The sequence below is a fragment of the Microcaecilia unicolor genome, chromosome 4 (genome assembly GCF_901765095.1).
Source record: "Microcaecilia unicolor chromosome 4, aMicUni1.1, whole genome shotgun sequence".
NCBI lineage: Eukaryota > Metazoa > Chordata > Amphibia > Gymnophiona > Siphonopidae > Microcaecilia > Microcaecilia unicolor.
Genome location: NC_044034.1, coordinates 369,379,730 through 369,393,908, shown reverse-complemented (window position 1 = coordinate 369,393,908; position 14,179 = coordinate 369,379,730). Strand labels below are relative to the sequence as shown.

At 43.0% G+C, this 14,179-nt stretch overlaps 1 protein-coding gene across 1 annotated transcript in view; it reads right to left on the bottom strand.

The window, feature by feature from the left end:
- DMD (dystrophin) overlaps nucleotides 1-14,179 on the bottom strand; it is a 2,615,032-nt gene that overhangs the window by 2,070,483 nt on the left and 530,370 nt on the right. The window contains exons 5-6 of the mRNA XM_030202363.1: nucleotides 11,980-12,072; nucleotides 9,490-9,662 (exon numbers count right to left, since the gene is read on the bottom strand). Coding sequence (XP_030058223.1) covers nucleotides 9,490-9,662; nucleotides 11,980-12,072 — 266 coding nt within the window. The remainder of the gene's footprint in view (nucleotides 1-9,489; nucleotides 9,663-11,979; nucleotides 12,073-14,179) is intronic.

Here is a 14,179-nt window from a genome sequence, read left to right as displayed (position 1 = left end):
TGAAAAAATACTTCCTGACATTAGTCCTGAGTCTGCCCCCCCCCCCCCCTTCAACCTCAATTCATGTCCTCTAGTTCTACCACCTTCCCATCTCCGGAAAAGGTTTGTTTGCGGATTAATACCTTTCAATATGCAATATGTAAATGCAATTCCAAAAAGTTTGCACTACATACAGCATATTACTTTTAATGTATAAGTAAAGAAAATTACAAGTTTACGAGAAAATTGCAACAAAAAGTCATCAAGAAAAAGTATAAAAAATCAATGGAGGTTTTTGGCCGGTGATGAAGTTTTTGTCCGTTAAGGGCCTGACTCCATATATGGCACCTAAAATTAACACGTGTTGGGCAATTACGCCTTAGTGTATTCCAAATACCCTGCGCACATCTACACAAAGTATTTAGAATGCACTTAGGCATGGTTCATGCGACTAAATCTACTCACATCCATTTATGCCAGGGGTCTGTGCTGGGACCGCTGCTTTTTAACATATTTATAAATGACCTAGAGATGGGAGTAACTAGTGAGGTAATTAAATTTGCTGATGACACAAAGTTATTCAAAGTCGTTAAATCGCGGGAGGATTGTGAAAAATTACAAGAGGACCTTACGAGACTGGGAGACTGGGCGTCTAAATGGCAGATGACGTTTAATGTGAGCAAGTACAAAGTGATGCTTGTGGGAAAGAGGAACCTGAATTATAGCTACGTCATGCAAGTTTCCACATTAGGAGTCACAGACCAAGAAGGGATCTAGTTTTCGTCGTTGAGGATACGTTGAAACCTTCTGCTCAGTGTGCTGCTGCGGCTAAGAAAGCAAATAGAATGTTAGGTATTATTAGGAAAGGAATGGAAAATAAAAATGAGGATGTTATAATGCCTTTGTATCGCTCCATGGTGCAACCGCACCTCGAATATTATGTTCAATTCTGGTCGCCGCATCTCAATATGCCTTATTATCACCCTTTAAGCTCTCATTGTCTCCTTCCAACGTTTTAATGTTTGTGTTCCATTGTTACATTCCTTAACGACACTTCGAGTGTCTCGCATAACTCTGCACAATGTAATCCATAACCAATTTGTAACAATCTGTATTTCCATCATTCATCTCATATTGTAAGCCACACTGAACCCGCAAAAAGGTGGGAAAATGTGGGATACAAATGCAATAAATAAAATAGATATAGTAGAATTAGAAAGGGCAACAAAAATGATAAAGGGGATGGGACAACTTCCCTATGAGGAAAGGCTAAAGCGGCTAGGGCTCTTCAGCTTGGAGAAAAGGCGGCTGAGGGAAGATTTGATAGAGGTCTATAAAATAATGAGTGGCGTTGAACGGGTAGACATGAAGCATCTGATCACGCTTTCCAAAAATACTAGGACTATGGGGCATTCGATGAAGCTATAAAGTAGTAAATTTAAAATGAATCGGAGAAAATATTTCTTCACTCAGCGTATAATTAAACTCTGGAATTTGTTTCCAGAGAATGTAGTAAAAGCAGTTAGCTTAGTAGGGTTTAAAACAGGTTTGGATGGCTTCCTAAAGGAAAAGTCCGTAGACCATTATTAAAATGGACTTGTGGAAAATCCACTGCTTAGAATTAGAAAAGGTACAGAGAAGGGTGACGAAAATGATAAAAGGGATGGGACGACTTCCCTATGAGGAAAGGTTGAAGCATCTAGGGCTCTTCAGCTTGGAGAAAAGCCGACTGACGGGAGATATGATAGAGATCTATAAAATAATGAGTGGAGTGGAACGGGTAGATATGAATCGTTTGTTTACTCTTTCCAAAAATAATAGCCCTAGGGGGCATTCAATGAAGCTACAAAGTAGTAAATTTAAAATGAATTGAAGAAAATTTATCTTAACGTGTAATTAAACTCTGGAATTCATTGCCAGAGAATGAGATAAAGGTGGTTAGCTTAGCAGGGTTTAAAAAGGGTCTGGGCGGCTTCCTAAAGGAAAAGTCCATAGTCCATTATTAAATTGACTTGGGGAAAATCTACTGCTTATTTCTAGCCCAGTGTCCTGCTTCCAACAGTGGCCACAAGTACCTGGCAGAATCCCAAAGAGTAGCAAGATTCCAGAATCCCAAAGAGTAGCAAGATTCCAGAATCCCAAAGAATAGCAAGACTCTGAAATCCCAAATAGTAGCAATACTCCATGCTATCGATCCCAAGGCAAGAAGTGGCTTCTCTATGTCTATCTCAATTGCTTGAAGAGAAGTTTGCTATATATTTATTATTTCAATGCAGTCTCAGAGCCTTTTCACATTTTCAAACTGATTTGCTAGTAAATGTATTGAATCTGAATCTCTTTGGACCTGGGTACTAAAAACACTCTTGGGGCCATGTATTGAACATTGCTGCTGGAGGTGAGCTCCTCTTCTGGGGCTGGAGGGGTGGGGCAGGTTTTCGGTGACCACCAGAAACAAGAGGCCAGTTTCGGTCATAACCAATACCTTGCAAAAAGCTTTTTTGTAGAAAAAGAAATTTGTTTAAAACAGCTTTTCATAAGAACATAAGAATAGCTATATTGGGTCAGACCAATGGTCCATCTAGCCCGGTGTCCTGTTTCCAGCAGTGGCAAATCCAGGTCACAATTACCTGCCAGAAACAATTAGCAGCACTATTCCAGGCTACAAATCCCAGGGCATGTCCTTCTCAATAACAGGCTATGGGCTTTTCCTCCAGGAACTTGTCCAAACCTGTTTTAAACCCAGATACACTAACCACAGTTATCACATCCTCCGTCAAAGAGTTCCAGAGCATAAAACTATTCCTTGAGTGGAAAAATATTTCCTCCTATTTGTTTTAAACATACTTCTATGTAATTTCATTGAGTGTCTGTCCCCTAGTCTTTGTACTTTTTAAAAGAGTAAAAATTACTTTGACTCGTTCTACACCACTCAGGATTTTGTAGACCTCAATCATATTTCCCATCAGCCATCTCTTTTCCAAGCCAAAGAGCTCTAACCTCTTTAGCCTTTCCTCGTACAAGAGGCCTTCCATCCCCTTTATCATTTTGGCCGCTCTTCTTTGAACCTTTTCTAATTCTAATTAAAGGCAATGCCCACTTTGCCCCATGGTGTCTCACTGGGTGGGTTAGGGCATCAGGTCTGACTTTCAATTACCTCTTCTGACAGCTCAGTGTAGTTAAATGTTGAACAGGAGTTATCAGCAGCAGTAATAAAGCTGCTGAGAAATGTTAATACAGCTCCGAAAAGACCTAAAGAGCAGCTGCTGGAAGATCCATTACCTTGCATAGGCTTCAGGCGGGACTCAGCTGGATGTCTGTCAGCAGAGCTCGCTCATCACGCCCTGGGACAGTCTCCAGCTCTGACAAACATTAGCAGTTCTTCCCATTTGCAGCATATCACACTTCAATGCACTCAGAATTTAGAAAACACAAATGAATTTCCTTTTCCACATTTGCATTTTTATCATTCTCATCCTTTTGCTAAAACAGAAGTTTTTTTTTTTTAATTTTATGTTTGGGAGAAATATGTTCGACATCTTGAGCAAAACAAGGGTAGAGGAGGGGGAGTGCAAGGTTGGCAACCAAGTATGGGAGAGAGGTGAGGAAGGGAAGTTTCTTAGAGACAGGTACGGAGGGGGGTTCTGTTTGGACAGCTCTAGTCGGTATGTAGATAAGGCGATGGGTTCAAAATAGCTTAGTAAATGACAACAGATAAAGACCTGAATGCTCCATCCAGTCTTCCCAACAAGATAAACTCATTTTACATGGTATACAATACTTTATATGTATACCCGAGTTTGATTTGTCCTTGCCATTCTCAGGGCACAGACCATAGAAGTCTCTTGCACTAAAAGTTCTGAAGATTCCGAAATCCTAAAGAGTTACAAGATTCCGGAATCCCAATTAGTAGCAACATTTCATGTAGAACCCCAAAGAGTACATAAGTACTTAAGTAATGCCATACTGGGAAAAGACCAAGGGTCCATCGAGCCCAGCATCCTGTCCACGACAGTGGCCAATCTAGGCCAAGGGCACCTGGCAAGCTTCCCAAACGTACAAACATTCTATACATGTTATTCCTGGAATTGTGGATTTTTCCCAAGTCCATTTAGTAGTGGTTTATGGACTTGTCCTTTAGGAAATCGTCCAACCCCTTTTTAAACTCTGCTAAGCTAACCGCCTTCACCACTTTCTCTGGCAACGAATTCCAGAGTTTAATTATACGTTGGGTGAAGAAAAATTTTCTCCGATTTACTACACTGTAGTTTCATCGCATGCCCCCTAGTCCTAGTATTTTTGGAAAGCGTGAACAGACGCTTCACCCGTTCCACTCCACTCATTATTTTATATACCTCTATCATGTCTCCCCTCAGCCTTCTCTTCTCCAAGCTGAATAGCCCTAGCCTCCTTAATCTTTCTTCATAGGGAAGTCGTCCCATCCCCGCTATCATTTTAGTCGCCCTTCGCTGCACCTTTTCCAATTCTACTATATCTTTCTTGAGATGCGGCGAGTAACATAGTAAATGACGGCAGATAAAGACCTGAATGCTCCATCCAGTCTTCCCAACAAGATAAACTTATTTTACATGGTATGTGATACTTTATACCCGAGTTTGATTTTCCCTTGCCATTCTCAGGGCACAGACCATAGAAGTCTGCCCAGTACTGTTCTTGTACTAAGTTCTGGAGCTAACATCGAAGCCCCTTAAAATTTACACTCCAGCCCATCCCTATCTATTCAGTCACGATCAGGGCGTAGTCCGTAGAAGTCTACCCAGCAGTGTTCTTGTACTAAACGTTCTGAACAATCTGGAATCCTAAAGAGTTACAAGATTCTGGAATCCCAATTAGTAGCAACATTCCATGTAGAACCCTGAAGAGTAACATAGTATCATAGTAAATGACAACAGATAATGACCTGAACGGTCCATCCAGTCTGCCCAACAAGATAAACTCATTTACATGGTGTGTGATACTTTATACCCGAATTTGATTTGTCCCTGCCTTTCTCAAGGCACAGACCGTAGAAGTCTGCCCAGCACTCTTCTTGTACTAAGTTCTGAAGCTAATGTCGAAGCCCCTTAAATTTTGCACTCCAGCCAATCCCTATCTATTCAGTCACGATCAGGGCGTAGACCGTAGAAGTCTGCTCAGCTCCCGTTTTGCTTCCCAATTACTGGCGTCACCACCCAATCTCCGCTAAGATTACGTGGATCCATTCCTTCTAAACAGGATTCCTTTGTGTTTATCCCACTCATTACAAAAAACCAACAATGAATGGGATATAAATACTAGATCGTAGTCTCTCTTTGGAATTTCTGGGACATAGATCGTAGAAGTCCGCCTGGCCCTGTCCTTAGGTTTCAACTACCGAAGTTGCTGTCATAGCCCACTTCAGCCCTTCCAAATCAGTCTTCTCATTTGCAGGACACAGACCATAAAAGTCTGCCTGGCACTGTCCTGACGCTCCAAACCAAAGTCATCTCCAGCCCATTCTAAAATGGATTGCCATATATGGGACCCAGACCGTACAACCCTGCCCAGCACCAGCCTTAGTTCTTCATGGCCAGAGTCACAATCTAAGTGCCGCTCGACATGCAAACACACACGCAACCATTTAAGTTTTCTTTTTATACCATTCATTTTCTAATTAGTGATCTTCTGTGTTCATCCCACGCCTTTTTGAATTCCATCAGGATGGCATTCCAGACATCAACCACCCACTCCACAAAAAATAATTTCCTGACATTTCCATAGACCATTATTAAAATGGACGGGGAAAATCCACTGCTTATTTCTAGGATAAGCAGCATAAAATGTATTGTACTTTTTGGGGATCTTGCCAGGTACTTGTGACCTGGATTGGCCACTGTTGGAAACAGGATGCTGGGCTTGATGGGCCTTCGGTCTGTCCCAGTATGGCAACACTTATGTACTTTAGATTCTGAATGGAATGTTGCTACTCTTTGGGGTTCTACATGGAATGTTGCTACACTTTGAAATTCTGCATGGAGTCTTGTTATTCTTTAAAATTCTAGAATGTTGCTACTCTTTGGGGTTCTACATGGAATGTTGCTACTATTCGAGTTTCTGCCAGGTACCTGTGACCTGGATTGGCCACTGTTGGAAACAGGATGCTGGGCTTGATGGGCCTTCGGTCTGTCCCAGTATGGCAACACTTATGTACTTTAGATTCTGAATGGAATGTTGCTACTCTTTGGGGTTCTACATGGAATGTTGCTACACTTTGAAATTCTGCATGGAGTCTTGTTATTCTTTAAAATTCTAGAATGTTGCTACTCTTTGGGGTTCTACATGGAATGTTGCTACTATTCGAGTTTCTGCCAGGTACCTGTGACCTGGATTGGCCACTGTTGGAAACAGGATGCTGGGCTTGATGGGCCTTCGGTCTGTCCCAGTATGGCAACACTTATGTACTTTAGATTCTGAATGGAATGTTGCTACTCTTTGGGGTTCTACATGGAATGTTGCTACACTTTGAAATTCTGCATGGAGTCTTGTTATTCTTTAAAATTCTAGAATGTTGCTACTCTTTGGGGTTCTACATGGAATGTTGCTACTATTCGAGTTTCTGCCAGGTACCTGTGACCTGGATTGGCCACTGTTGGAAACAGGATGCTGGGCTTGATGGGCCTTCGGTCTGTCCCAGTATGGCAACACTTATGTACTTTAGATTCTGAATGGAATGTTGCTACTCTTTGGGGTTCTACATGGAATGTTGCTACACTTTGAAATTCTGCATGGAGTCTTGTTATTCTTTAAAATTCTAGAATGTTGCTACTCTTTGGGGTTCTACATGGAATGTTGCTACTATTCGAGTTTCTGCCAGGTACCTGTGACCTGGATTGGCCACTGTTGGAAACAGGATGCTGGGCTTGATGGGCCTTCGGTCTGTCCCAGTATGGCAACACTTATGTACTTTAGATTCTGAATGGAATGTTGCTACTCTTTGGGGTTCTACATGGAATGTTGCTACACTTTGAAATTCTGCATGGAGTCTTGTTATTCTTTAAAATTCTAGAATGTTGCTACTCTTTGGGGTTCTACATGGAATGTTGCTACTATTCGAGTTTCTGCCAGGTACCTGTGACCTGGATTGGCCACTGTTGGAAACAGGATGCTGGGCTTGATGGGCCTTCGGTCTGTCCCAGTATGGCAACACTTATGTACTTTAGATTCTGAATGGAATGTTGCTACTCTTTGGGGTTCTACATGGAATGTTGCTACACTTTGAAATTCTGCATGGAGTCTTGTTATTCTTTAAAATTCTAGAATGTTGCTACTCTTTGGGGTTCTACATGGAATGTTGCTACTATTCGAGTTTCTGCCAGGTACCTGTGACCTGGATTGGCCACTGTTGGAAACAGGATGCTGGGCTTGATGGGCCTTCGGTCTGTCCCAGTATGGCAACACTTATGTACTTTAGATTCTGAATGGAATGTTGCTACTCTTTGGGGTTCTACATGGAATGTTGCTACACTTTGAAATTCTGCATGGAGTCTTGTTATTCTTTAAAATTCTAGAATGTTGCTACTCTTTGGGGTTCTACATGGAATGTTGCTACTATTCGAGTTTCTGCCAGGTACCTGTGACCTGGATTGGCCAATGTTGGAAACAGGATGCTGGGCTTGATTTCCTAGTATGGCAATACTTATGTACTCCTAAGTCTACCATCCCGCAACCTCAATTCATGTCCTCTAGTTATACCATTCTCCCTTCTCTGAAAAATATTTGTTCTGTATTAATATCTTTCAAGTATTTAAACCTCTGTCTAACGTCTAGGTAACTGAGAGAAAAAGAGACTGGGAACAAAGTGTAATGTGAAGAGTCAGAGGGGAGGAGCAGAACAGATGACATAAATAAGAAGGTGGAGGGTAGCATACTGGGTAATTTCCCATAATAAGGACAGTTGTATGATGCTTACTGAAGCGCCCAAGTTTCTGTGACTTGGGCTGCCACTAGAAAGAGGGACCTTAATTGTGGGCTCACACCTCTGTTCAGTGTGCTGCGGCAGCTAAGAAAGCAAATAGAATGATAGGTATTATTAGGAAAGGGATGGAAAACAAAAATGAGGACGTTATAATGCCTTTGTAGTGCTCCATGGTGCGACCGTACCTTGAATATTGTGTTCAATTCTGGTTGCCGCATCTCAAAAAAGATATAGTGAAATTAGGAAAGGTACAGAGAAGGGCAACGAAAATGATAAAGGGGATGGGATGACTTCCCTATGAGAAAAGGCTGAAGTGACTAGGGCACTTCAGCTTGGAGAGGTGATGTCTGAGGGGAGATATGATAGAGGTCTATAAAATAATGAGTGGCGTGGAACGGGTAGAAGTGAATCGTTTGTTTACTCTTTCCAAAAATACTAGGACTAGGGGGCATGCAATGAAGCTAGAAAGTAGTAAATTTAATATGAATCAGAGAAAATGTTTCTTCACTCAATGTATAATTAAACTCTGGAATTCGTTGCCAGAGAATGTGGTAAAGGCAGTTAGCTTAGTGAGGTTTAAAAAAGGTTTGGACGGCTTCCTAAAGGAAAAGTCCATAGACCATTATTAAATTGACTTGTGGAAAATCCACTGCTTATTTCTAGGATAAGCAGCATAAAATGTATTGAACTTTTCCAGGATCTTGCCAGGTATTTGTGACCTGGATTGGCCACTTTTGGAAACAGGATGCTGGGCTTCATGGACCTTTGGCTTGTCCTAGTGTGGCAATACTTATACTTGAGATTAGAGCCATAGGAGAAAGCTCTGCAGGTGTTTGAGCACCCCTAGTACTGAGCAATTTTTTTTTGACTGTGTCAAGGGAGGAGTCATTTCCGTTCGGTTTAGCACCCTCCCGATCATTTTGAAAAGTTGGCTCCGATGATTAGAGCTCTAGTAACCCAGTTCATAGAGGGAGTTTGCAGGCTAGTCCACGTGGTCTGGCAACCTCTCTTCTGGTGCTGGCCACACAGTAGAAGCAAGGTCTACAAATAGCACAGTAGAAGTTAAAAGGACTAACCAGAAGTCTTCCTCCGGAATCATCCAGCAGCTTTAGGACATGCCGATATCTGGGTTAGTAGGAATGTGTAACAATCTACCTTTCCAAAAATGTTTCCAGTTGAAATAAACTGTAGCCGTCTAGAGAACCCTTGGGATGCAAGAGGAACAGCATCCTACAGAGAAAGTGTGTGGGTTCCTTGGTTCATTGCTTTTAAGCTATTAACGCTAACGTTGAAGCTAGTCACTTTTCAACACACTCTGTTACTACAGAGATACAATACAATAAAACAATTTAATCTAGCAAGGATTAGAGTATAGTAGATACTAGAACAGTCAACATCGTAAGAAGATTCCAGAATTCTACATGCAATATTCTGTATACTGGGGAAAAGCAGAAGGTAAAATGGCTACACGTGTGAACCTAAAACATGGGATTTTATATTATTTCAAAGTGTGAGTTACTGGGGCTACGAGAACCAGAGATGTATCTCCTCCTGCTTACCTGTGACTGTGGATGAGAGCATTGAAAGCCAACCCATCCCTCCAGCTGCTGGTGAAATTGACCACGTTGACTTCCGGATAACTGCTCGTTGACTGGCGGACCCAGCTTAGTAAGATCTTTTCACTGTTTGTCTGCTGCAAGTCAGCCATGATGCCTTTCATTACATCTTTGACCTGTGAAGAAAGAGAGAAGTGTTAACGCCAAAACCCACAACCTATAAGCTTAGCCGAAATTGGGTGGCGGAGCAGGTGGGGAAAGAGAGGTTGGTGGTTGGGAGGCGAGGATAGTGGAGGGCAGACTTATACGGTCTGTGCCAGAGCCGGTGATGGGAGGCAGGACTGGTGGTTGGGAGGCGGGAAATACTGCTGGGCAGACTTGTACGGTCTGTGCCCTGAAAAAGGCAGGTACAAATCAAGGTAAGGTATACACATATGAGTTTATCTTGTTGGGGCAGACTGGATGGACCATGCAGGTCTTTTTCTGCCGTCATCTACTATGTTACTATGGTTCTTTCACTTTCTACACATGCACAGAAAGAGCAACGGTGGAAGAGAGGTCAAATGAAGTAAAACCAATTCATATTTGAGGGGAGAACTTCACGTGTTTCTGGAATTTATTGATGCAGGAAATGGTAAAAGCTATTATTGGAGGTGAATCTAAAAAAAAGGTTTGGAGAAGTTTCTGAAGGAAAAGTCTATAAAAAGTGCTTTAACCAGGTAGACTTGTGACACCGCCTTGGGTGAATCTCTTCATAAAGGTGGTTAAAAAATCCCAATAAATAAATAAACAGCTTGTCCATAGTCCATTATCGAGATGGCCATGGGGGAAGCCACTCCTTGCCCTGGGATTGGTAGCTTGGAATCTATCTACTTTTTGGGATCCTGCCAGGTAAATGTGGCCTAGATTGGATTCTGTTGGAAACAGCCTACTGGGTCTGGTGGACCTTAGGTCTGATCCAGTACGTTCTTATGCTTTCATGAATTAAAGCAGTTTTCCAGTATCAGTACAGAAAAATGTAACGATTGCATATGAACATCAGTGGGAGCTTAAGTGTAGGAATAGTGAGGACATGGTATGTTCAGATGAGACACACACAGAAAATGGAGACAAGATGAGGGAGGAAATGTAGAAAAGGGGGAAGGATGAAATATTGAGTTCTGAAAGAGAATGGTGAAGAGGGCTAACAAAGGGGGAAGAGAGGAGGGACAGAATGGAAGAAGGAAGAGAGGAGGGACAGAATGGAAGAAGGAAGAGAGGAGGGACAGAATGGAAGGGTGGATCAATGACTATTTGTCTTATTACAGTGCTCAGATTTCGACCCACCAGCCCCCACTGGTCTGTTTTTGGTTTTTGTTTCATTTCCACCGCTATGGATTACAGGTGAACGTGAATATCTTCCTATCTGAGACGGGTTAGCTTTGATTTTCCCACTTTCAAAAGTTCTTGAGATAAAGGAAAATTTATGAAAGCAATAAAGGAAAGGGATCTGATTTTCACTTAAAAAAAGAACAGATATGTTCTGGCTATTTTATAATTCATGAGGAGCTCGCTGGTGATGCTGTTTCTCTGCCTGGGTAATTCATATAAATGTTAGCGTGTGCTCAAATGCAATTGAAATTAAAGTGAAAGAGCTGGTGCTAATGCATACCCATTTAATAATCTGCTCTCCGTTAATGTTCCAACACTCTTGTCAGCATCTGCGTAAATGAATGCTGTGTACTGGAGCTGACTGGCGCCTGTTGCGGGCTTACCTTCCTGCCTGCCTAGGGTTACCATATGTCCAGATTTACCCGGACATGTCCTCTTTTTGAGAACATGTCCGGGCAACCGGGCGGATTTTGCCAATCTGCCGTTTGTCCGGATTTCTGGACAAACGGGCAGGCTGGCGGGCGGGCCGTCCTGCCCGCCTGTCCAGAAAATGGACAAATGGGCAGATTGATAGCCTCCCCTCCCCTTACTTACTACTGCCCTGGAGGTCTAGTGACCTCTTCCACTTTCGGGTCAGGAAAGAGCCCCCTCTTTCCTGCCCGGAACGCCGCCCTGCATCCATGCTTCCTGTTGCTGATCTTGGCGCTGATTCAAAATGGACGCCAAGAGTGGACGTGACCTCACGAGACTTCAATTCTCGGCGGCCATTTTGAATCGGCGCTGAGATCAGCAACAGGAAGCATGGATGCAGGGCAGCGTTCCGGGCAGGAAAGAGGGGGCTATTTCCTGCCCCAAAGAGGTCGCTAGACCACCAGGGCAGTAGTAAGGTAAGGGGAGGGGGTGACGGGGAGGGGGGGGTGACGGGGTGTGTGACAGGGGGGAGGGGAAAACGTGGCAGGGGGCGGAGCGAGGGCGTGGCAGGGGCGGGGTGGGTGTGAAAGGGGTGGGGCGGGGCATGTGTCCTCCTTTTTGGGGGACAAAATATGGTAACCCTGTGCCTGCCATTAGACCAGACACTTGTCTTCTAAACAGCAGAAAAGGTAATGTGCCATCATTTCTTACCTGCCAATGGAGGATTATACTCCAGATCAAGCCTAGGGTCAGTTTATGATTGCCATCTACTATGTCTGTGCTTCCAATGTTCACCAAGTCAACCTGGAGTGTTAGAAAACACAAGATCACAAGTGCACGGTTCAGTTTTCAGGTTCCTCAACAAAAGCATTATATTAGTCCTATAAACAAATATATTTTAAACATTTTATGTGTTATTCAAATTTGATATATTTGCTTATTAACCTTTATTCCAAGGCCTGTCATGGTCATAGTTTAATATTATATCTGCATGTTCTGGGAAGCAGCGGGAACTATTTATTTATTTATTAATTTATGCCATTTATACCCTACATTAGCCTGAAATAGATTCAAGTTCAATGTGGCTTACAAACAAGCAATAAAGTGAATAAAACATAATAATGTAGCCATGCGATGTGGAGGGGCATTTTCCATATGACGTCTAAGTCTGACTTTTGACGTTTTGCAAAAAACGTCGAAAATCCGAATAGGAAAGAATATGTCATTTTTGAGAAAAAAAAGTATATCTTTTGTTTTCGAAAATACTGTTTCTAACAAGGTTTTGTGCTTTGGACGGTTTGTTTTTTGGTCCATAAACAAAAAGAAATCGTTGGTTTTGAAGGGCTCACCATACAACATAAGGAGGTATTGGTGAGATGTGTGCCTAGAATTTTATATGTGAAGCAGGGTTGCCAGGTGGAAAATTTTTTTCACACCCAATCCAGGCCAAAAACCAGCCCAAAACCCGCCCAAACTCAAACCCCGCCCCTGACACCCCCACCCCCGCCCCCGCCGTCATCGGCCCCGCCTCCACAGTCACCGGCCCCGCCTCCCCGTCATCGGCCCCGCCTCCCCCGTCACCGGCCCCGCCCAGAACGTCACTAACCCCGCCCAAAACGTCACTAACCCCACCCACAACGTCACTAACCCCGCCCCCGCGGCCGAAAAAAACCGCGAAAAACCGCGGAAAAGAAGAAAAAGAAGCCCAAAAAACCGCGACCCGCCGCGGGCAAAAATTTCCCGCGGCGGGTCGCGGAAAACCGCCCAATTGGGCGGGAAAACCGCCCACCTGGCAATAATGATGTGAAGTCCACTCCAGTGCCCCCTAGGGTGCCCCACTGCTCTGCTGGGATGCCTGTGTGGCCAGTCTACTAGGAAAGTTGGCTCCGCCCACTTCCCAATGGCTTGATTTTGTGCATTTTTCACTTGGACGGGTTTTTTTTTTAAAACATTTATTTATAAGAATTCAAATTTAAAAGCTAGTGGCGTAGCCACAGGTGGGCCTCGGCCCACCCACTTAGGACTCAGGCCCACCTAACAGCAGCACTCATTTAGTGGTAGCTAGTGGGGATCCCAAGCTCTGGCAGTTGAAGATCTCCCCCCCGAAGGTGCTGAAAACATTGCTCTCCACTTCAGCAGTCTGAGCTTCCTAAGCTGGCACCTGCGCATGCTCAGTTTTCAGCGCATGCCTGCTGCAGGCTGCCAAGGTGGAGAGCAGTGTTTTTCCACCAGCTGAGATATATTTTAAGTTGGTGGGGGAGGGGGTAGAACACTTGGTGCCCACCCACTTGTTGTCTAGGCCCACCCAAAATCTGAAGTCTAGCTACGCCCCTGTAACAAGCAATAAAATAACTTGCCAAAAATACAGAAAAAGTAATACACAAAAATTATTTCAATCAGGTAATTCTATTCTCTTCCTTAGACCACAAAATAGGGAGAGTGAAACAAGACAAGGAGATCAACTAAACAACAGTAAACAGAAAAAAAAAACGTGGTATTAACCTGATTATCCCCAGTTATCATTTATCTGAATCATTATTCCACATTGATCGTCTGGTTGGCTTCTTCAAACCCAAAACGGTGTATAGTCAATTTATTTCGTTGGGAAACATACTTATTGTCCAATATTAGTAAAAAAAAATAATACACCTAATTTCATTTTTTCTCTTTTAAAACCAGAAATTATTTAACAATGCGAACACTTGAGTCTCTAATCCAATTCCCACTGATTAAGGTAATCCCAGTTTCACAGGCTTCACTCCTTTTGAATTAATATTATGGATGGGGTTTTTTTTTAATGGTCCAAAAAAGATAGACGTTCTAAGTACATCATCATCTACGAAATGGCCATTTTCAAAGAACAGAAAATAGATGTTTTTGTGGTTTGAAAATGCTCATTTTCACTTGATTT